At 25.1% G+C, this 24,787-nt stretch overlaps 3 protein-coding genes across 4 annotated transcripts in view; 1 reads left to right on the top strand and 2 right to left on the bottom strand.

The window, feature by feature from the left end:
* The window catches only part of LOC117179386, a 95,219-nt gene extending 95,028 nt beyond the window's left edge, over nucleotides 1-191 (top strand). Inside the window, exon 10 of the transcript XR_004467915.1 lies at nucleotides 71-191. The gene's annotated coding sequence lies outside the window, so the exon portion shown is untranslated. The remainder of the gene's footprint in view (nucleotides 1-70) is intronic.
* A 2,244-nt stretch (nucleotides 192-2,435) lies between these two features.
* LOC117180074 lies at nucleotides 2,436-10,395 on the bottom strand. The gene is made up of 2 exons (XM_033372390.1): nucleotides 10,360-10,395; nucleotides 2,436-2,981 (listed from the first exon to the last, which is right to left on the bottom strand). Exons 1-2 carry the CDS (start codon nucleotides 10,369-10,371, stop codon nucleotides 2,691-2,693), a joined length of 303 nt encoding a protein of 100 aa, XP_033228281.1. The 5' UTR covers nucleotides 10,372-10,395; the 3' UTR covers nucleotides 2,436-2,690.
* A 5,883-nt stretch (nucleotides 10,396-16,278) lies between these two features.
* LOC117179497 (tudor and KH domain-containing protein homolog) overlaps nucleotides 16,279-24,787 on the bottom strand; it is a 77,280-nt gene continuing 68,771 nt past the window's right edge. For both annotated transcript variants that reach the window (XM_033371364.1, XM_033371363.1), the window contains exons 8-9: nucleotides 20,197-20,415; nucleotides 16,279-17,298 (exon numbers count right to left, since the gene is read on the bottom strand). In XM_033371364.1, the coding sequence (XP_033227255.1) occupies nucleotides 17,074-17,298; nucleotides 20,197-20,415 (444 nt within the window). In that variant the 3' untranslated portion in view covers nucleotides 16,279-17,073. The remainder of the gene's footprint in view (nucleotides 17,299-20,196; nucleotides 20,416-24,787) is intronic.

Genomic DNA, 24,787 nt, shown 5'->3' with positions numbered 1-24,787 from the left:
GCGATTTTAGTGTATAAGGAAATCAGAAATCAGTTTTCTTATCATTTTTATTTTTATTGCCGCATTATAGGAAAACAGTTGGAAGTGAGAAAGAACTGCGTGTCAATACAAATTGTTATCGTTGTACCTAAAGTGTAATTGTAACGGCGAGTATAATACTTATATAATATAATATATAAGTAAGTACAGAATTTGTTCTCACTTCTTATTCTTAGTTATATTTTCCCTTTTTCCTTTTCCCTGATAGAAATTATTTATTTAAAATATGTTGCAAAATAGATTCCTCAATTTTTAATGTATACATTTATATTTATGTACTTTATATTTAGGAAAGCTAGTTTTATAAAATGAATTAAAATTTCTCAAAAGAAAAGTTTATTCTTTTCTTTTGAAAAGTCTTTGAATTAAATATATGTTAATATAATAACAATTTGAAGAAAATTGAAAATTTAACAATGTGTTTAAAAAAATTTTACTGATTAAAACATACTTTTTGGTTGAAAAATCAACTTTTTAATTGTAAATTTATAAGTTCGGGTTGAATATTCAACTGTTTTGTAGAAAAATAAATTTTTTTCATTGTTGAGTGTAAAACATTTTTGGTTTGAGAAATTATTTGATTGAAAATCAACTTTTATGTTTAGAACTTATAATTTCGGGTTGAATAGTCTTTTTGGTTTGAAAATCCACCTCTTTTGGCAGCAATTTAATCTTTTTGGGGGGCAAATGCAACAGGTTGGTTGAAAATTGTCTTTTCGGTTGAAAGTTTATATTTTTTGTTTGAAAATGTGACTGTTTTGTAGAAAATATGTCAGTTTTTTATTGAAAATTCAACGATTTAGTTTAAAAAAATTTATTTCATGACAAATTCTGCTTTTTGGCTTGAAAATAGAACAATTTGGTTCACATTTTTTATTCTCGTTTGAAAAACATTTTGATTAAAAAACTTTAATAAGCGCCAACCTTTTTGTAAAAAATGTATAATTTCGTATAGAAAATTCAATACTTTTTTAGAAAATTCCTCTATTTGGCTTGAAATTACACTGTTCATTCGAAATCGTGTCCATTTTGTGAAAAATTTAACTATTCGGTTAAAAATTTACTGTTTTGTTAAAAATCCGATTTTCAGTGTGAAAATTTAAATGGTTTGTAACAAAATTTGTAGAAAATTAATCTTGTTGGTAGAAAAATTCATGGTTTTAGTTAAAAAGCGAGAATTAGATAAAAAATGGATTGATTTTTTATGTTTGATAATTTACGTGATTTTTCAAATTCAAAAATAATTTTTTTTAATTCACAATTTTGGGTTAAAAGTTCAATTGTTTTGTCAACAAATTCGTCTTGTTGATTTGAAAATTCAACAATTTGGTTGAAATTTTTTATACTCGTATGAAAAATATTGTTTGGTAGAAAAATATTAATTAGCGCAAACCTTTTTGTTAAAAATTTGTAATTTCGGGTAGAAAATTCCTCAAATTTGTAGAAAATTTGTTTATTTTGTTAAAAATTGAACAATTTGATTGAAAATTAAGTGCTTCGTTGAAAATTCAGATTTGGGGGGGGGGGGTGAAAATTTGACTGGTTTGTAACAAAATTTGTATTTTGTGGTTTGAAGATTCAACAATTTGATAACATTTTTTTATTTCTTTATTGAAAAATCTTTTTGGGTTAAAAAATCAACTATTTCGTTACAAGTACTTTTGTTCTTGAAAATTAATCTTTTTCGTTGAAAATTCGCCTCTTTTAGTTGAAAATGAATCTTCTTACTAGAAAAATTCATGGTTTTTGTTGAAAAAGCGACAATTGGATTAAAAATGGTTTGATGTTGCACGTTTTGTAATTTACGCAATTTTTCAAATTCAAAAATAATTTTTTTTTAATTCACAATTTTCGGTTAAAAGTTCTAATGTTTTGTCGACAAATTCGTCTTTTTGGCTTGAAAATTCAACAATTTACTTGATATTTTTTATTCTCGCTTGAAAAATATTTTTTGGTTGAAAAATGTTGATAAACACTCGATTTTTTGTTAAAAATGTATAATTTCGGGTAGAAAATTCAACAGTTTTGTACAAAATTCGTAAATTTTTTAAAAAATTGAACAATTCGGTAGAAAATTAACTGCTTTGTTGAAGATTCACATTTTGGAAGTCAAAATTTGGTTTGTAACAAAATTTGTATTTTGTGGTTTAAAGAAACAATTTGATACATTTTGTATTAAAAATTTAACAATTTGCTTGACATTTTTGTCATTTCTAAATGCAACAAAATTTTTTTTGGTTTTAAAGTGAACTATTTGGCAAAAAAATTGTTTTTTCGATAATTCGTAATTTTGAGTTAAAATTATTGTTTCATATTTCATAAGATTTTTTGATTTAAGGGAAAAAAGAGGGATTCGAAAAAAAGTGGATAGAACTGTGATCCCTGACATTAGAGTTTATTCAAGGTCTTTGACAGTGTTCAAGTACAATAATAAGAATACATTAGATATTTACAATTCAATTAAATTACAACATCAATAAAGAATAACAATAACGGGGTTGATATAATAATATCAAAAATAAAATAATAGAATTGACATTTGATCAAACAATAAATGGCGAAAAATTCTGATTTCTCATTTGACATGTTTACGTGGAATATTAAAAAAATATATATTTGAGATACCAGATAATCAGATAGGATGGAAACATTTAATGGTGCGACGGATAATCTGCATACCACGAGTACGCTCCATTTGCTCCTGTGTGCGCACCGAAATCAACAAAATCTAGAATTTCAGCTGTGGATCTTTCAGGTCTCTGGGCAGGACTTTCAGTTTCAGTAGGATGAATGACGTGTGTCTGGCGTGGGAGTCTGGCCTGGGGCGTGGGTGGCGCGATTGGGTTCAACTCGAAAATATCCATTCCATCAATAGGAATAGCGATATAACGAGTTCCTCCCATTACCATACTAATTCCACAAAACAGCACAAATATCACCTTCTACAAGTAAAAAATTTAATTAATAATTTCATTCATTTGATTTGAAATATGAAGCATCGGCTGAAGAATATTTTTCGGTTGAAAGATTTAGCAAAAAAATCTGTCCACATTTGATTTACACAGTTTTTTAAATAATCAGTTGAGTTTTTATCTTTTTCAATTATGAGATCTTTCAGTCTACAAGGCGTAATTCGAACATCGTTTGCTTACAAATTTTCCATTTTGGATTTTAATTTTTATGCGTACATTTTTCATTTAAATAATTTAAAAATGCAGTTTTAAAGAATTAAAAATTAGTAGCTTTTAGATTCTTTTTATCGAAAAATTTAGCGATTTTATTCTGACAAGCTATTATCTTTACTTTTTAAATAATATCCCTATCAATTAGAAAATAGGGTCCCAAAAAACTCCCATAAGTCAAAAATGGGGTTTTGCCTGTTTTTGGAGCTAATAATGATTTTTTTGCGGTTTTTCATATACAAATTTTTCTCAACACGCAAAGTACTTTCTATTAATAATTAGATGTGTAAATAAATCGTTTAAACAATTTATTACTGTTTTGATCAATTTTCTCTTAGAATATAATTAGGAAGTTTCAGTTTTTTCCGAATTTTTCAACTTATTTTAACTTTTATATTAGAGCGAGGCAACAGTCATACCAAGTAACAGAATTAATGGTTCAAATAATCTATTATTATAAAAAATTAATTGGTTTAAACAATTAATTTTTGTCACATGCTTAAGATGGCTTAAGATGGCCCAACATGTCGAAGGCATTTTTGGTTAGAGTTGGATATAATTTTTGATTATTTAACACGGGGCTGTCCCGGTATATATCATTAGTCACGAGCGCATTTTTATAATCCAGTCAAGTGATCTGATTAGAGCAGTGTGCCCCGACATATTGGACAAAGCTTGGTTTTTACCCCATCATTGACGAACTGGGTTTCAGTCAAGTAAACGATGGGGGGACCAACAGCTTAAGGTGGATTCCGAACCACCAGAACCTCGGTAAAGGTACATAGAAAAATGCCAGAGGTACCAGCTCAGGGATCGAAACACGGACCTCTGAGGTGAAGTCTGAGCGTCTAACCAACCGATTATTATTATTATTATTATTGTGTATAACAATATTCGTTTATAGAATAATGCTAGAAAGTTGCGATTTTTTCTGAAATTTTCCACTTTCCATTGACAATTAGGGTGTGGTCATAATTAACTAAAGTTTACAAAAATACTTGTTTAAGAAATTTATTATCATTTTTATTAATAATCCCTTCGAATAATGCTAGAAAATTGTGGTTTTTTCTGAAACATTCAACTTCTAGTCCACTTTTCGCTTAGAGTGAGTTAATAAATGCAAGTTAACAAAAATAATTGTTTAAACAAATTATTATTTATAACTCGTTTCTCCTATGATAATGCTAAATGGTTACGCATTTTTCTGAAATTATTATCTTTTTGTCCAGTTTTTACTTCGTGAGGTAATTAATATAATTTGACAAACTTATTTAATTTAACAAGTTATTATTGTTTAAAACTTCCTTCTCCTAGAGTAATACTAGAAATTATTTTTTAATAAAATTTCCAGTCATAAGTGAAGATAGTGATAAACAATAATAATTTCTTCAAACAATCATGTTTGTTAAATTTTATTAATCAAGACTTCACTCTAAGTGAAAAGTAGAGAAGAAATGGACAATTTCAGACAAAGATGCAACTTTCTAGCAGTATTCAAGGAGAATATTATTAAAAACTATAATGAATTGCTTAAAAAATTATTTTTGTTAACTTTAATTGAATAATGCCTCGCTCTAATGAAAAAAGTAAAAGAAAGTTTTAAAAATTCAGAAAAGAACCGCAATTTTCTAATTTACTCTAAGAGAAAATTACTATAAACAACAAGAAATTGTTTTAACGATTTATTTAATCATATAATTATTAGTATACCGTAGTATCTTATGTATTAATAACAACTTTGGCTAAGAAAAAATTCCATCTTCTAGAGAACGAAAATTTAATTAATAATTTCATTCTAATGAATTTCCACTTTGTTTTTTCTTTAATTTTTCATTCTTCCTGATCATTAATATTTATAAGCAAAATTCTAATCTTGGAAAATCGTTCATATAGAATTTTTTATAAATGCAATAAAAACAATTGAAAGTTATAGATTTCTAATTTATCACTCTCAGTGTTGCCGGAGTTTAATTCATTCTTGAAAAAGGTGTAAATGTGACTTATTTAAATCACTTATGTCCTTTTAAATTAAAAAGCAGTCAAACGAATTGGAAAAGAAATTAAAAAATTCAATTGATTGTGCAATTTAAGGGAACTCAAAAGTATTTGATGAAATATCTAAGAATCCCGGGTGACTTCAAAAAAATTCATGATAAATTAAACAAAACTAAACAAATTTTAAAAAGAATTCAGGATACATTGATAAGAATTACGAATTAACTTGAAACGAATTACAAAATATATTTGGAATTTTTTTCACAACCTTTAAAATCCTACGAAATCACTTCTAATGAATTAATTCTTTCAAATCTGATGTTTCCTGAAATCATGAAAGATTTATTAAAATACTTTCGGAACTTTAGAATCTTTTGAAATTCCTATAAATTATTCAAATCCTTGTAACTCCCTTCAAATTATTGGAAATCAATTAGAAATTCCTTGAGCTAATTTAAAATGGCCGAAAATATTTCGAGGCTTTAAAATCACTCAAAAAATGTTGAAGCTTTTGAAAATGCATTGTAATCTTTAAAAAAATCCTGAAATATTTTTTTAAAAACCTTTAAAATAATTTAAAATCCTTTGACATTTTTGAAAGCTCTTGAAAATTCTTTGGCATTTTGAAAGTATCTTTAAATATTCAAAATCCCTTTAAAATGTTTAAAGCTCATGAAAATGACTTAGAATCTTTTAAAACACCTTAAAATATATTAAGTGCTTTGAAATTTTTTGAAATTCCTTTAAATTTGCATGTTAAAAAGATCTTGAAAATTCGTTGAAATGTTTTAAAATACCCTTAAATATTTAAAATCCTTTAGAATCACTTCAAATGATTGAGGTTGATAAAATATACCCTAAAATATTTCAAACCATTTTATGTCTTTTGAAATACTTTACAATTTTTTAGAACTCTTGAAAATTCTTTCGAATATTTAAAATACTCTAAGATTTCTGAAATTATTTGAAATCCCTTAAAATTATTCAAATCAATAAAAAACTTCTTGTGATTTTTTTATACATCCTAGAATATTTAAAATTCTTTTTAATCTTTGTAAATAGCTTGAAAAAGTTAAAAAAGAAATCCTACAAGATGATGATATTTCCTGAAAACCTGGAAGTTTTATTAAAATACCTTCAGCTTTTAAAATTCCTCTTAGAAATCATTTAAATCCTAGAAAACCTTATCAAATCTCTTGAAATCTTTTAAAATATCCTAAAACCTTATAGATCTTAAAATCGTTCCAAATTTTCCGAAATTTTAGGGAATTTTTAAAATCCCCATGGAAAATTTTTTAATTTCTTTAAAATAGCTTGGATTTTTTTTGTTTCTTGGAAATTGAACTGGGAATCTTTTAAAATGCCCTAAAATATTTTAAATCCTTTGAAATCCCTTGAAAAATTTTAAAGCTCTCTACATTTTCTTGCACATTTTAAAAATACACTGAAATCTTTTAAATCCTTCGGAATCTATTCAAATTATTGAAATCTATTCAAAATACTCTAATAAATTTAAAATCCTGAAAAATTTTTAAATCAATTGAAAATTCCTAGCAATCTTTTAAAATATCCTAATAATATCTTTGAAATTCGTTAAAATAAAATCCTGGAAAACGTATCAAAATGCCTTGACAGCTTTTAAAATTCCTTTAAGTCATTAAAATCCTCCGAAAAATTATTAAATCCCTTGGGATCTTTAAAATAGCAAAATTCAAATCCTTTGAAACCTTTTGAAATCGCTTAAATATTATTTGGATGTTTTAATATTACCCTAAAATGCCTTCAAAATATAGAAATCTATTTAAAATTCTTTAGAATCTTTTAAAATATCCGAAAATATTTCCAAACCTTAGAAATCTATTGGGAGTCCCTTGAACAATTTTTAATCTCTTGAAAATTACTTGGATGTTTCAAGAATACTCTAAAATCGCTAGAAATGATTGAAATATTTAAAAATCTCTTCTTAAAAGTTACTTGGAATTTTCAAAAGTATCCTAAGATCTTCCAAATTTTTTAAAAACATTAGTAACACTTTGAAATATCCCCTAATTTTTGTGGATAAAATAAAATTACTTGGTAAATTTTAAAATACCATAAAATCAAATCATAGAAATTTATAAAAAAAACTACTTTAAATATTTTATACATTCCATACAATATTTTAAATTCTGTAAAATCGTTCCATATCTTCCGAAATTCTAAAGTCTCATACCTTTCTTGCAAATCCTTTAAAATGTTGGAAATATCTTGGAATTTTTAAACGTCTTTAAGATTTGCTTTGGAATTTTTTAAATACCCTAAAACATTTCTAATCCTCATAAATGTTTTGAAAACTCTTGAAACATTTTAAAGTTCTTCAAAATTGCTTAGCATTTTTTTAAATACCCTAAATTCATTTTAAAAATGCAAACACCTTCAAATTATTTAATTCTATTACAAATTCCTTAGAATCTTCTTTAAAACTCTCAAACTTTTTAAATCTTTTTAAATCCTTGGAAATTTTTTAAAGTTCTTGAAAAAACGTTTGATTTTTTTAAAACACCCTAAAATATGTAAAATTCGTTAAAATTCATGCAAAATATAGAAACTTATTAAAAATTACTTGAAATATTTTTAGATACACATAAGGTAGTTGTAGCGGCAAGAGTCAGATTTCTGAAAAAAAATAATTTTTCTATGATTTTAAGAATCAAAATATTATAACTGATGTCATTTTAAATAAAAAAATTGTTATGGAATATGTTAAAATTCACAACAACAAAACAACATTGATTTCAACCATGTTTTTTGCGATTGAATTTTTTCTGATCGTGGTTTCTTACAAATTTTTGAAAAATTATTGAATTTTAATGAATGGCAGCTTATCCTTCCAGGAAAAACTTCTCTACAACTCTACTGTGTCAAATTTTTAAAATAACTGAATAATTTTAAAATATAATTATTTGTTTAAAAAATGTTTTCTTAGAAAAAATTTGTCTAACAATTTTAGACACAGAAAAATTTACTTTCACAATTGGAAACAGTAGAGTTGTACAGAATGTTTTCCCGTAAAAATGAGCCGTCGTTTATTAAAATGCAATGATTTTTCAAAATTTGATAAGAAGGGACGGTGAGAACAAATTCAATTGCAAAAAAATGGTTATAATTAATGTTTTTTGTATGAATATTAAAAGTTTTCATAAAAACTAATGTTTTTTATTGGAAATGACATCAGTTATAATATTTTGATTCTTAAAATCATAGAAAAACTCTTTTTTCAGATACTGGCATGACTACCTTAAATATTTCCAAACGTTTAAGAATATTTAAAACGATAATTCATTGACATTTTTAAAAATGCCCTAAAATAGTTCAAATCCTTTGAAAATCCTGAAAAGTGTTTTGGAAGCTTTTAAGAGTGCCTTGGATTTTGTAAATACCGAAAATTCTTTAAAATCTTGTAACCCATTCAAATTATTGAATTCTATTCAAAATTCCTTTGAATTATTTAAAACACCTTCAAATATTTCAAATCTTTTTAAATCCTTAGAAAGTCTTTCTTTTTAAATTAAAAATAAAAAATATCGATTTCCAACAAAAAATGGAATAGCTAACGTTTTAGTTGAAAACATTAATTTAAAAAAAAATTGATTTTGAAGAAAATAGTACAATTTTAACATAACTGATGAATTTTCAACTGATATGATGAATCTTTAACTGTAATAGTTAAATTTTAAGCCATAAATATGAGTGTTCAATTAAAGCAAGGAATCTATAACTGAAATAGTTGAATTTTTAACAAACAAAAAATTAGTTTTGACTACAAAATATAGTTTTTCAATTAAAACTCAAATAAATAAATTTTAAGTTCAAAAAATTAACGCTCAACCAAACTCAAGAATTTTCAACTAAGAATATGGAATAGTCAATTGGAATAAGTTGAATTTTCAGTTAAAAAATTACTTTCCACAAAAAACTAACCTTTAACGAACAAACAAAAATTCGAAAAGACGAAAAAGATGAATTTTCACCTAATAATATTAATTTCTACCCAAAAATATCAATTTTCAACTAAAAAAGAGCATTTTTGGACCAAAAATTAAATAATTATCTTTTTAGTAAAAAAAATGAATGCTTAAACAGATTAAACAGATTAAACAGATTTCGGCAAAAAAATCATTTTCATCCAAAGGAAAAACAAATTATCGATCAAATAATTTCTTTTTCAACCAAACAGACGAATTTTTAACAAAAAAGTTTAACTCTCAACCAAGTAATCTTCTCTCCAACCTAAAAGATAAATTTTTAACTAAAATGATAAATATTTAAATGTAATACTTGAACATTTAATCGAAAAGAAGACTTTTTAAACAAGAAGAATAACTTGCAAAGAAAAAGATAATTTTCTACAATGAAAAATCGATTTTTAACCAAATATATGTGGATTTTCAACGAAATAGTTGAATTTCCAATTAAAAAATACCAATTTTTATCCAAATTGTTGAATTTTAAACAATAAAATATCAATTTTCAATCAAAAATGGACATTCCAATTTTCAGTTAGAAAAATTAATTTGCAAACCAAACTGATGAATTATTAAAAATGATGAACCTTTAACTAGAATAATTAAATTTTTCAAAAGTACATACATTTTCAAACTAGTTTAATTTCTAAATATATAAAAAATAAAATCAAAATTAAATAAGAAATCATGATTTACTTAGATTAAACTGACATAATCTGAAAAATCTGCGATTGTAGATAAAGTATAAATCACTTTTATAAATAGACCAAGAACATTCAAATAATGAAAACTTGGAATTTATCCTAGAAATTTGAATAATAGGCTAAAAATTATAAATTCGTAAGAAAGTCCTACTGTGTATTTTATCAACAGTTCCTTTCTATAAATAAAAGAAGGTAATTGAATTATATTTGTGAATGAATTTATAAATTAAGCTTTCATTCTCTCATTTGTACCTGATTTTCTTTACAATTTGATTAAAAAAATACAATATTTATAATTTACAAGATGAAAAAATTGAATTTAAAACTCTAGACGCTCGTTTTATATTTTATAAATTTAATTTAATTAATAAGCTAGGATCGCGAGTCGATATTTTTTTCAAGTCACTAATAAGATTAAACTATTAAAGCGTGTACCGAAAAATCCATGGTTTGAGTGTCACTTGTTATAGAGCTAGGTATGCAGACTGACGAAAGAGGCTGATGGACCAGGATTTTATACGGATCGCTTGGCCGCAGCTTTCTCGAATTCACTCCTGGTGACCACCAAGCACAGTCATCATCATCAATTACTTCTGGGACTTCTTGTCACGTATCTATTTGTTCTATCGTAATCAAATCGCCGAGGAAGCACGCCAGTTATTTGTTTTCTCCACTAAACCAAATAGACCAACACCACTTCAATTTTCTCCTTCCTTTTTATATCTTCCAAAGCAATCAACGACAAGATTAATAGTATAATACCAATCGTGAATAATAAGTTTTCTTTAAATTGAATTAAATTTATTACAAATCTACGATTCAAATCGAAAGTATTATCAAAAAAATCAGGATGGCTGTTTTAATCACATAAAAATATTCCCGGTCTTTTCCGGGTTCGAAAACATTTTTCACAATTAATGAAATTTAAAAATAGAAAAAATTAGAGCTAAAAATGTTTCCGTTTGATGTAATATAAACTGAGCTGCAAATGGTTTCAAGCAATTTTAAGCTAGAAATACTAAAAATTGAACGATTACGTTTTTGTTCTAAACTGAACGCTTTTTAAATTAAAAATTAAATGATTTTCATTTTAAATAATTTAGATATCCTTAAAAAGCTTAAAAAATTTATTTCTACATATTAAAACATCTAGATGTTCTTTTACATTGATTAAAATTTCAAGTTATTCTTGAAATTTTTTCAGAACTTTTAAACACCTTTTTAAATGATTCGAATTTTCCCCTAAATTGTTCTTTTAATCCTGTAAAATAAAAAATATTTTCTTAAAATCTTTCAGACTCATGTTCAACCATTTGTGATGTCTGTTTAAATATATTTAAAAAAATTAATTTTTCAAAATAAAAATTTATTTTCAATTTTCCTAGGAATCTTAAGGAAATGTATTTTATTTTATTGACATTAGTATCAGTTATTAGTATTTATTAGTATTTAAACACCGAAATTCTGATCTTGTAACATTGAATTTTCTACGAAATTTGAAACATTTTTAACAAAACAATGAATTTTCCAACCAAATTGATAGATTTATAACAAAAAGTCGATAAAAAAAAATTGATTTTTCAACCAAAACAAGCTTCCCTCAATAAAAAAAAAGTCAACCAAATTGCTCTATTATTAAGCCAAAAAGACGAATGTCCTAGAAAACAACTATATTTTCAACGAAAAATGGATTTTTCAATAAAATAGTTGATTTTTCAACCAAACAAAATTTTTCAGTAAAGAAAAAAACGTCAACAAAATTATTGAATTTTCAAAAAAACGAAATTTTTACAGAAGAATTTAATGATGAGTTTTCCAAAAGAAATAAATTATAATCAAATATCTCGTTTCGCAAATGTTTTTCTGTGTCAATGAAATTTACAATTTCGAAATCTAAAACTAAAAAATTTTCCATTTTAGGTAATAAGAACGGAACAGCAAATCATTTTAAGTAATTTTAAGCTATGAATATTAAAAATTGGACAATAACATTTTGTTATAAAATGAACACTTCTTAAATAAAAAGTTAAATTATTTTAATTTTAAATAGTTTAAAAATCCTTAAAAACCTTAAAAATTGTATTTCAACATTTTGAAACATATACATCTAGTTTTACATTTATTAAAATTGTAAGTTATTATTGACATTTTTTCAGAACTTCTAAGCATCTTTTAAAATTATTCGAATTATTTCTAATTTTTTTAGTCCTGCAAAATAAGAAATATTTCCTTAAAATCTTCCAGATTCACTTTTGACAATTTTTGAAACCTTTTTAAATATTCTTTTAAATAAGAAAATGTATATTATTTTATGGGTATTAGAAAAATTTTCAAACAAAAAAGATCAATTTATGACAAAAAAGTGGATTTTCCAAACAAATAATTGATCTTCCAACCAAAAAAATTGCTGAATTTACAAGCCAAAAAACGACCTTTCTATAAAATAGTTGAATTTTCAATACAAAATTATGGATGTTCAATAAAATAGTTGATTTTTCAACCAAAAAAGATTTTCTAGTAAAGAAAAAAAGTGTCAACCAAATTATTGAATTTTTAAACCAACTAAATTTTCACAGAAAAGTTTAATTTTTAACCCGAGATTATTAATTTACAACCGGAAAAGTTACTTTTTATCAAATAGTTGATTCTGAAACTGAAAAATATTTTTCAGCCTGGGAAGAAAAAAATGTCAACCAGATTGTTGCATTTTATAATCCAAAATAACAAATTTTCTACAAAACAGTTAAATTTGTAATCCATCAATATAAGTTTTCAAGAAAACACTTGAATTTTTATCCCGAAATTGAGAGTTTAACAAAAAACTTGATTTCAAAAAGTATGTGCCCTGATTCTGTTGAATAACAATTCTGAAAAAATTTAGTAGTAATATATGGTCGTTTTTTGATCGATTTATGGAAAAATTTATTTTTTAATTTTTTTAATTTTCTTGGTTTCTATCAAGTATGCGATAACTTTCAACCACCTTACGAAATGCGGAATATTCCACTTTGATCTAATGCATGCATTTATTTTGCGGAATTCCAAGCTCGTTACCTGAAAATTAGAATAATCGAAAATAGTGAACGTAGCAAAATTCTACACCGGGCACTAAAGGGTTAACCAAAAAATATATTTCATTCAAGAAAGAAAAAAATTGTCAGCCAAATTGTTGAATTCTCAAGCTAAAAAGAAAAATTTTTCTACAAAACAGTTGAATTTTCAACCAAAAATAATGAATTTTTCAAAATAAATTTATTTTTATCAAATTTACCGGTTCACAATCATATCTCTGTCAATGAAATTGAAAAATTCGAAATTTAAAGCTAAAAGGTTTCCATTTGAAGTTATAAAAACTGAGCTGAGAATCATTTAAAGTAATTTTAAGCTAGAAATATTAAAAATTGGAAAATTATTGTCATTATAAATAGTTTTAAAATCCTTGAAAGGCTTTAAAATTTTTTCTCAACATTTTCAAACATCTACATGTTGTTTTACATTTATTCAAATTTCAGATTTTTTTGACATTTTTGGAAATCTTTTTAAATCTATTTAAATATTCTCTTAAAATTAATTTTTTTTTTCAATAAGAATTCATTTGCAATTTTCCTAGGAATTTTAAGAAAATGTTTTTTATTCTTTTGAAGCCTTTCATAATTCCTAAAAAGCTCCTAAATTTTTGGTTCGAAATCTGCAAATAGAACAATTAAAATTGTAACGTTTAAAGTTTAGTTTTTTCGGTATTTGTTTTATAATTACTGATTTCAAATTAACAGTAACATATTTCTAAATATTAAGCAATTTTTCTTTTTCTGAATTGCAAAATTTCAAATTTTAGACTAAAAGAATATTTTGAATTTAATAAAATACTATAATTATGAATATATTGCTTTAAAGTTATTTTAAAATTGAAAATAATTGATAAAGTTTCAATTGAGCGTTTACATTTGTTTAACAATTAGGACTTTCCAATTGAAAAAATTTGTTAAAATATGAAAATTTTTAACTTTTAAACAGATTACGAATCTTTTTGTAAAATCAAGTATTATTAAACTTTGTAATCTTTTATGTACAGTTCAATTTAGAAAAATCATTATAATTTATATTCCTCAGCTTAAAAACTAAAAAGATATTTACCTAAAGTTGTAGATTTCAAACGGTCCTAGTTTTTAATTTAATTTGTCATTTTTTACAGGAAATCCATTTTTTTGTTAAAAATGCGAGTTTTTGTTGAAAGCTTGTTTTTATGGGTTAAATCCAACTGTTTTTTATTTAAAATTAAAATCTTTTTTGCTAAAATATGAATGATGATAATTTAATGAAATTTGATGACAATTCATGTTTTAGGATGAAAATTCAAAAACTTGGTTGAAGGCTGAACTTTTTTCTTAAAAGTTAATTTTTTGGTTAAAAATTTATTTTTACTTTATTGAAAATTAATTTTTTAAACTGAAACTCCGAATATTTTGTTGAAAATTGAACTGATTGGTCGAAAATTAACTTCTTAGTAAAAAATTCATATTTAAATGTTTTGTAGAAAATTTGTTTGTTTTTTTTAATTGAAAATTAATTACAAATAAAGTTACCAAATCTTAGAAATGAAAAAAATATGAACCAAAAATTATGAAAAAAAGTTTTTGTTGTAACAGTTGAAAATTTATATAATAAATAAGATACAATAAATAATGAAAAATAAATAATAACTCAATAAATAGAAAAAATAATCTTCTTAGTTGAAATTTTAAACTCCTTGGTTTACAAAATATTTATTTCGTCGAAAATACGTATTTTTTGGTAGAAAATACATTTTTTTCAATTTCACTATCTGGTTAAAAATGTATGCATTTGGTTAAAAACTACGTATTTAGTTGAAAATTAGTGTTTTTCTTTGTAGAAAATTAATCTCTTTTTTGTTGTTGAAAATTCATCTTTCGTAGTCATAAGTTAATTTTTTTCTTATTGAAAATGTTTTTATTTGTATTTTTCGTGCAAAATTAATTTTGTTTGCATAAAAATTTTTATTTTTATTATTTTGTTAACAATTGATCTATTTGTTTAAAAAGTGAATTTTTGGGTTGAAAGCTAATTTATTTTATTGATTTTTTTTAAATTGAAAACTAAACTTTTCTGGTCAAAAATTTCACTGTTTTATTGAAAATTCCTCTTTTTAGATAGAAAGTTAATCCTTTTAGATAGAAAATTTATCTTTCGGTAAAAAGGTTATCTTATTTCGATAAAATATCATCTTTTTTGGTTAAAACTTGAATTGACTTCTGAAAAGTACCTGTTTTTGACTTGAAGTTAAACTTTTTTGTTCAAAATTCGTCTCTTTTGCTTGAAAGCTGAACTTTTTGTTGAGAATTAATAACTTTTTTCGTTAAAAATTGAGTTTTTTTGTTGATAATTCATCTTTCTTTGTTAAAAACTTAACTTTTTTGTTCAAAATTAATCTCTTCTGGTACGAAATTATTATATTTCCGTTACAAATTTAACTCCAGAGTCAAGAATTTAGCTTTCTGTGACAAAAGTTAAATTTTTTCTGGAAAATTCATCTTTCTTTGTTGAAAATTCATCTTTTTTATTGATAATTTTACTACTTTGTTGAAAATGCAATATATTTCGACTTGAAACCTTATATTTATATATATTTAGGTATATTTATATAGTATAATACTTATACGGTAAATATTATATTTATTTATATTTATTTTATATTTATATGGAAATATTTAAAAATAAAAAAACAATCATTGTTGAATAGTTATTGTTATACATGCTTAAATTCAAACTGGAAAAAACTTTTGTATTCAAAATAAAAAACTAATTTAATCTATTAAAAAAAATGCACCGCCATTAAAATAATACATGTTTTTATTAATCGTTCTTAAAGCTCTATTGAAAATTTAATAGACTTCTAAAAGATACGTTATTTTGATTTAAAAATGCAACTTTTTGTTAAAAAATCGTCTCTTTTGCTTGAAATTTCAACTTGTTGGTTTTAAATGCTACTGTTGAGTATCGTTGAAAATTTATCTTCTCGGGTTCAAAAGACAAATATTTGAGTTGTTAGTCGAAAAAAAGTCATTTCTTTTGTTAAGAATTCATTTTTTTATTGAAAATTTCACAACTTTGTTAAAAATGCAATATATTTTGATTTGAAATCTTAAGCATATGGTATATTTATATGGCAAATATTATATTTATATTTAACTTATATTTATATATTAAATTTATCAAATAAAAAAGCAATCAATATTGAATAGTTCTTATTATACATGCTTAAATGTAAACTGGAAAAGAACTTTTATTTAAAAAATAAAAAACCAATTTAATCCATTAAAAAAAAATGTACCGCCATTAAAATAATACATGTTTTTATTAATCGTTCTTAAAGCTACTATGTTTATTTACATCGAAGTAAAGAACTGAGAAAAAAGCGAAGATAGTACATTTACAATGTCCGAAGAAACTTCGCTTTTCGAACAATCGAGAGAAACAAAACCAAATTAATATTCTTAAAATAAAATAAATTTTACAGAGAAGTCAAGATTCCAAAAATAAAGAAATTCTAATCACAAATTAATATTATTCGTATGAAATTTTCGTAACTCCAAGAAGAAATCAAGGCGGAAGCGTCTTTGATTGAAAAGAAAAGAAAAAACAGAACTTAACGTAACTGAGTCATAATGACTTTCAAAAATATATTTTAATGGTACGATTGAAAGTAAAAACACACCGTCAACTCTCCGTTATCAAGGAAATCATTATCACGATTCTATTTACAAGATGTTAGATCCATAAGAAATTGTTTCCTGATTTTTGGAAATCAACAATCGGGTTAAAAATTGAGTTTAAGGTACGATTTTTCATCCGCAAATGATGAAATCACCTTCACACGGTTAGCTGCCACTTCACAATCTTTTCTGTGGATTAATAACAATTGCAAAACTCTAACTTGACAAAACTTTCTATTACTTATTTGCACACCGTAATCGTATAGGAAAATTGAATTTTTTATTTTTATACGTGGGTTGAAAAAACTGGTAAAATGAGATGCTCAAATGTCGCGAATGTTAATGATTGAAAAAAATAAAATGAATTTGTCTTGTTTTTTGGTGAGATATTGGGTGGGTACTTAGTTTAGATAATTTTTTATTCCATTTCGAGGTCTGAATCTCCTCCTGATAAGTCGCTCTCATAACCGGCTGGGGCGGCACGAGGAGGTGATCTCGATTTGGATTTCCTGTCGACTCGAGAATGATCCCCGCTTCCGTTTTCGAAGTTTGACCTTCTCTCGTTGTCAATGAATAGGGAAGTTTGGCTTTTTGGCGGACTCACCAAATCAATTTCCTCAACGTGCCTACTACTACTTCCTCTCTGCGAATATATATATATATTTTTTTTTATTGAAACAGGAAATGCAAGACGCAAATTTAAAATGTTCAGAAATTAGCGTTTGATCGGTTAAATTTCTAAACAATTGGAATAATTTCTAGGTTCGATCGATTTGATATTTAATCCGTAGAAAAGTTTATTTGGTTCAATTTTCCATCGTTTTCAATTTCTTTTTTCATTTAAATTAACTTTAAAGAAACTTGTTACATTTCCAGTCACTGATTCAAGTAACGAACAGGGTGGTCGTTTTAATCGAAGAAAAAAATTCCGGTCATTTCCCGGCTCGTAAACACTTTTCACTGTCAATTAAATTTAAGAATTCGAACTCCGAAGCTAACCATTTTTCCATTTGAATTAATGAAAAATGAACTGGAAATTAAAGTACTCAAAGTAAAACTCTTAAAATTTTAACTTTTAAAATTGTAGTTTAAAATTCTTTCAATTAAAAAATGTTGTTTTTAAATGGTCAATAACTAAAAAATTTAGAACTTTTTATCAATTGTAGAGTTCAATGGTGCAGATTCTTTTCAAAATATATCCATGTTATCATTTTCTAACTTCTAAATTGTAGAATCAATGAAAAATTGATTTTTTTTTTTAGAATTTTAGTATTTTAACCAATTTTAAGATAGAAAAATTAAAAGTTAAAAAAAATGTTTTTATTCATTTGAAGCCTTTCATAATTCTTACGAAGCTTATAAATTTTTTGTACAAAATCTGCAAAAATCTAAATTTTGTTTTAAATCAGGCCATAACTAATTATGCCGGAATTTCGGTAAGAACAGCCGGATTTTGTCGAAAGACACACTTCGTTTAAATTATTTGAAATAATTTCAAGTTCTTAATTAATTAAAATTTTTCAAAAGATCTGAATATCTCTTAAAATTGGCCAAATAATTCCACAAATAATAAGTGTTCCACTGTTATTTATACATAAAAATTCAAAAATTGAACTTGCAAATAAATCATTTATTAAATAGAAAAATTAAAATTGTAACTTTCTAAGTTTAAAAGCTCCTATACATTTTAAAGATTCAATGCTTTCTATACCAAATCATTCAGTTTCAAATTAAATAAAATTAATTAACAAATTTATTAATAAATTCAATTTTTTAAATAATTAATTTATTTATGTCTACAGTTGATCAAATAAAAACGTTTTCTATCCCTAATTTACAATTTTTTAAGTCTTCCAAAACTGAACTTTAAAATTCTTTAAATTAAAAATGTACGCTTAAAAATCAAAATCGAAAATGGCAAATTTTGTTCGGAAAACGATTTTCGAATTACGCATTATATGCTGAATAATATCATTATTAAAATATAACGAAAATTGAACAATTTGCAATTGAAGAATTTTATATTGCAAAATCTTCAAATTGAAAATTAAAATTAGTTTTTCTTATTCTTAAATCTTAAAAGTTTAACTTTTCAAAAATAATGTTGTAAGTTTAAAATCTTTAAAATATAAATCTTGAAAATGGAATAATTAGCAATACTATATTTTCTAAATTCCAGAATCCTCAATTGTAACTCTACAAAATTGCAGAAATTTAAATTATAATTTTTTTAAATTGATGTTTTTAATTTTGAACAGTTTTACAACTAAATATAATGCGAGTTTTGAGTTTAACAATGAATAATTCTTCAATTTGGAAGATTTAGAATTGAAAACTATTGACTTTTTATCTTCAAAGTCATATAAATTGAAGAATTTTCCATTTTAAATCCACGAAATTCTAGAACTTTAAATTTAAAATCTTTAAAATTACTCTCCAAAATAAACATACATAACAATCTAAAAAACTGAATAATTTGCAATTCTATATATTTAAAATTAAATATTTTGCCATTATAACTCTCGAAAAGTGTAAGACATTGATTTTTTAATCTTTAAAATCATCTATATTTAGAAATTCTTATTTACACCTTTAAAATTGAAAAAGTTTCAGGCTAAAATCAGGTTAAAATTGCAAACCTTGAAAATTGAATAAATTGCATGTTCTATATTTTCAAACTCCAAGAATTCTTAATTGTGACTCGTCAAAAATTTTATTTTTAATTTTGAAAAGTTTAAAAACTAAAAACTAAGCAATTTTTAAGTTTTACAATAAATAATTCTTTAAATTTTGTGATTTACGTTTCAAATTTCTCGAATTCGGAAGATTTAGAATTAACTTAGGAAAACAAAGAACATTTTTTCAACTATACGATAGTTGATATTTCAAGCGACCAAAATTTTAAGTTTATTAAAAAACAGTACGATTCAACCGAAAAAGATGAATTAATTTCATGCGAAAATTTGCATTTTTAACCATAAAAGATTAAATTTCTACCTCAAGCGTTGAATTTTCTATAAAAATGGTTGAATTTGCTACGAAACAGTTGAATTTTCTACAAAAATTGTTGATCTTTCAACCAAAAAACATTCAGTCAACTAAGAAAAAAATTCAGCCAATTTGTTTTAATTTTCAAAAAGAAAAGAATATGAATTTTGAAAAGAGAAAATGCGATAAATAAATAAATTTTTAAATAATTTATAGGCTAAAGAATAATATTGTAAATAAACAATTAAGCTCATTTTTTACTAATTTTTAAATATTATGTTAGAGAACCGAAAACTTTGCTTAGAAAATCAAATTGATTTTTTACTGCATTAATTTAATTAATAAAATAAATAAGAAGTAAAAAATAATAAATAAATCTCAAACGATGGAAAAATTAACCGAATGAACTTTTCTACGGGTTAAATGTTTATACGGTTAAACATAGAAATTATTCTAATTTTAATTTAATTTTTTTTTAATTTTATAATTCGTTAAAACGTTTAACCAGTCAAGCGCGGAGCACTATATGTTACCTAATTATTCAACTACTTACTTTAGGTGTGGTAAGATCGATTTCTTGAATAACCTTATTTTTATTTCCTAATTGTACTGGAGGATCAGGACTTTTGCTCGAGACGGAAGGGGGAGAAGTACTCTTTTTAAAATCCGGATTACGTCTCGATATGGATATTGTTGAGCTAGCTGCTGATAGAACTTCTTCCTCTGAATCAGCCAGATCTTCATTTATTAACTCTCTTCCAACATCAATTTCCTACACAAATTAGAAAATAAAGGATACAAATAATCACAAAGTGAAAACATCTTGAATCCTATAATAATACTAGTTCAGAATGGCCGCAAAATCTTCTTTTTTTATTAATTTCATGACTTTTCTCAGGCCATTAATATTTATCTACCAACATTCTTATCTTGTAACGATAAAATTCAAAAAAATTCAAGGTGAATTTAATGAAATTCGAGTGAATCGAAAACAATCAATAAATATGAAAAAATTAATTGAATTCAGTAAGTTTGAAATAAGTTTAGAAAATTTCCAAAGAATTCAATAAAACTCCTAATAATTCAAAGTGAGTTTAAAACAATTCCAGATGCATAAAACAAAATATAAAAAAATCCAATGATTTAAGTAGTGAAAGTTCTGGGCGAATTTAAAATGAATTCGAATTAATTGCAAAAAGTATTTGACAATCTTTGAATACCTACGATATCCCTTAATTCTTATGAATAAATTCTTTGAAATCCATTAAAATAATAGGTATTACTAAATTTCGTGAAATTTTATGAAATGAGATATTTCCTGAATGTCTAGAAAATCGATTAAAATGAGTTTTTCAAATCTCTTAAGATCGATTAAATCCTTGGAAATTGCTTGGACTTTTTTTAAAGATCTCTTTAAAATTGGCATTGGAATCTTTTGAAATTCCATCAAATATTACAAACCCTTTGCAATATTTTGAAATCGCTTTACACTTTTAAAAGCTCTTGAAAATGTTTTGAAATTTATAAAAATATACTGAAATTTTTTAATTCTTTGAAATCCCATTTAATTACTGAAATAAATTGAAATTTCTTCGGAATTTTTTAAAAAGTAACCTAAAATATTTAAAATCCTTTCAAATCCCTTGAAATCCCTTGAAATCCCTCGAAACCTTATAAAGCTTTTGAAGTTTTCTCGAAATTTTTCAAAATACCATAAAATGGGTAAATAATTTGAAATCATATGAAATTACTTAAATAAATAGAATATTCCTTAGAATTTTTTAAAATACCCTAAAATATATGAAGTTCTTCCAAATATTTTTGAAAAACCTTGTTTGTCTAGGTTTTTGGAAATTCCCGAAAACATTTCGAATCTTTTAAGATTCCCTGACACTATGTAAAGCTCTTGAAAATTCCTTGGATTTTTTAAAAATATCATAAAAGCTTTAAAATCCTTTGAAATCCCTTTTATTTATTAGAGCTCTTGAACATTGCTTGGAAATTTTTAAAATGCTCTAAAAAATAAATAATTCTTTAAATCTCTTCAAATTATTGAAATCAATTAAATATTACTTGGAATCTTTAAAAATACCACAAAATATTTCAAAATTTTAAAAATCCTTTAGAAGCACTTCAAATTATTGATATTTACCGTAAAATCTTTCAAATCCTTTGAAATCTTTTGAAATCACTTGAAATTTTGTAAAGATCTTCAAAATTGGAATTTTTAAAAAATATCGTAAAAGCTATAATATCCTTAAAAATTTGTTTAAATTATTGCAATATATTAAAAAATCCTTGAAATCTTTTAATTCCTTTTAAATTTTCTAAAAGCTCTACACTTTATGAAGCCCTTCAAAATTATATATTCTTTGGAATACCTTCAAATGATAGAAATCTATTTAAAATTCCTTGAGACATTTTAAAATACCCTACAATATTTCAAATCGTTTGAAACTTTTTAAAGTTTTTGAAAATGTTTTGGAAGTTTAAAAAAAACCATAAGACCTATAAAATTCTTAGGAACACCTATAAATTATTTAAATCTATTGAAAATTTCTTGTAATATTTCTAAATACCCTAAAATAATTCAAAACCTTTAAAATTCTCTGAAATCTATTGACCATTTAAAAATCATTATTGATTATTGACCTTGAATTCATTAAAATCTTTAGGAATACCTTTAAATTACTGGGATGTATTAAAAATTCCTTGAAATATTTTAAATACTTTAAAATCTTCTGAAATTCCTTGACACTTTTCTAAACTCTTTAAAATTGCAATTTTAAAATTGGAATATAAAAATACACTAGAATCTTTAATATTTTTTAGAATACATTCCAATAATTAAATTCTATCTAAAGTTTCTTGGAATCTTTGGAAACACCCTCAAATATTGCAAACCCTTTATAATATATTGAAATCTCTTGCACCTAATGATAGTTCTTGAAAACTTCTTGGAAGTTTAAACAATAGCTGAAAATTCTTGGAAGTTACTTCAAATTATTGAAATTCAGTTAAAAAAACGGAATGCCTTAGAATTAAACAAAATATATACATTGGTTTCTTTCAAATTACTGAAACCATTTGAAAATTCCTTGGTATCTTTTCAAAGACTCTGAAATATTCAAAAAAAGTTCAAGAAAATTTAGAAATAGGTACACGGAGAAAAATTTCAAGAGATTAATTCACGAAAGCCCATGATTTTAGAGCTGCAATTTTTATGTGCTTTAAAGTCTCGGAGTCTATGATCTAAAAGCATAGAATTCGAGACCTGACCACAAAGGAACGTGGCCTAATGCCTGAAATGTCGAGACCTATGCTTTAAAAGCATACATTAAAAGCGTGATAAAACCAAGGAGCAGCGCCGTGAATTAATCACATGCAATTTTTCTCTGTGTACACATTTCGGGAGATTAATTCACGGCACTGCTTCCTGATTTTATCACGCAATGGAGCGAGAACTAATATCTCGTAACCCTTGCTTTTAGAACATAGATCTCGAAGTTGCAGGCATTAGGCCATCCTTCTTTGCTCTCAGGTCTCGAATTCAATGCTTTTAGATCGTAGAGTCGGAGACTTTAAAGAACGTAAAAATTGTAGCTCTAAAATCACGCACCTTTGATCTTTTTATTCTAAATAGTGACTATAGTCACTCTCTGACTCTTCCCTCATTTAAAAGTTTTTCATGACCAGCGGCCACCCTTTAGCTTTAAATTAAATAAACTGTAGTCCCATAGTCAGATTAGCAAGGAATATAGTAGGATAACATATTTTCTTTTTTTTTATAATATCATTTTTAATTGATTATAATGCCTATAATGCCGCTATCTAGCATGTTTGTGAGATAACGAATGCTTATGTATATATTTGTACTATAATGATACAATGGAACATTCATTAGTTACGGTTGTTAACCAAATTATTCAATAAAGCATTAATTAGTTTGTCCTCTACATTAAGAAAATGAGGATTATCTATACTTTCGTTTTCACTTTAACGGCCTTCTTCAATTCATTTGGTGAATATAATAATATTATAACCTACAAATTCAAAAGTATTGGAAGATATATATGGTTTTCGGTGATCCTTTCTGTGACAATAGTGTCATTCAGAGAAGAAATTAATCATTTGCTAATCAGTTATTAACAAAAACGTAGGGATGTGTTATCTCCGAAACTAAGGAAGGTACAGAGATGATTCTTCAAAAAATTTACATATTTTTGGTTTCTAAAATTGGTGTATGTGTTGTCAATGAGCAAAAAGTTGCACTTGTATGTTTAAAAAATTATTTTCTTTCTGGAAAAATACAAAAGACTACGATAATCGAGGCAACCGCACTCTCAGCAGGGGACTTTTCTGGTGCTACTGCTACACGCGCTGTTGTACTTTTCCAAGAAGAAAATAATTTTTTAAACATTTAAGTGCAACTTTTCGCTCATTGACAATACGTGCAACATTAACAGAGGCCAAAAATGTGAAATTTGCTTCATGCATCATCTCTGTACGTTCCTTAGTTTCGGAGGTTTCACCTCCCTACCTTTTGTTAATAACTTGTTAATAAATGATTATTTTTTCTCTACATCACTGTACACAGAAAGTTGAGTACTTTTTCACCTTTCACGCACTTGCAAAATAACTTCTAAACATCTGAAAATTTTGAAGCTCTGTATCTGTATTAGCAAAACCTTCACCTGCAACATGCATGTTGTCACATATTTTTAGAATTTTTTTTTGCTGAAATTTTCACGAAAACATTTATAGAATATACAGTTACAGAATTTAGAAATATCAAAATTTACAAATTTTAGATAAATGAGAAAGTTTGCCACTTTACAACCTTAAATATTGATAAAACTTTTGTTTATCTACATTAGGATGACTTATTTTATAAGACTGAACAAATTATTTCAAATCACTTAATGAAAGTTTTTCAATTCATTTTGAAGGAAAATAATAATTTTATCTTACGATTAGTTGTTCTACATTTTTTGGGTTTCGTAGCCCCGGGCTCAAACCCTTATATAGTTTCGTTTGGGTGTCTCTCCGTCCGTCAAACTTTTTTCAAAGGAGGGGAAGTAATAGATGGGACATTAGGGGAGGGGACATAGAGGTGGCGGCGGTGTGAGGTCACGAGGGGGGGA

The sequence above is a fragment of the Belonocnema kinseyi genome, chromosome 9 (genome assembly GCF_010883055.1).
Source record: "Belonocnema kinseyi isolate 2016_QV_RU_SX_M_011 chromosome 9, B_treatae_v1, whole genome shotgun sequence".
NCBI classification, from domain to species: Eukaryota; Metazoa; Arthropoda; class Insecta; order Hymenoptera; family Cynipidae; genus Belonocnema; species Belonocnema kinseyi.
Note: the sequence above shows the minus strand (reverse complement) of the source record. Positions and strands in the feature narration are given on the sequence as shown.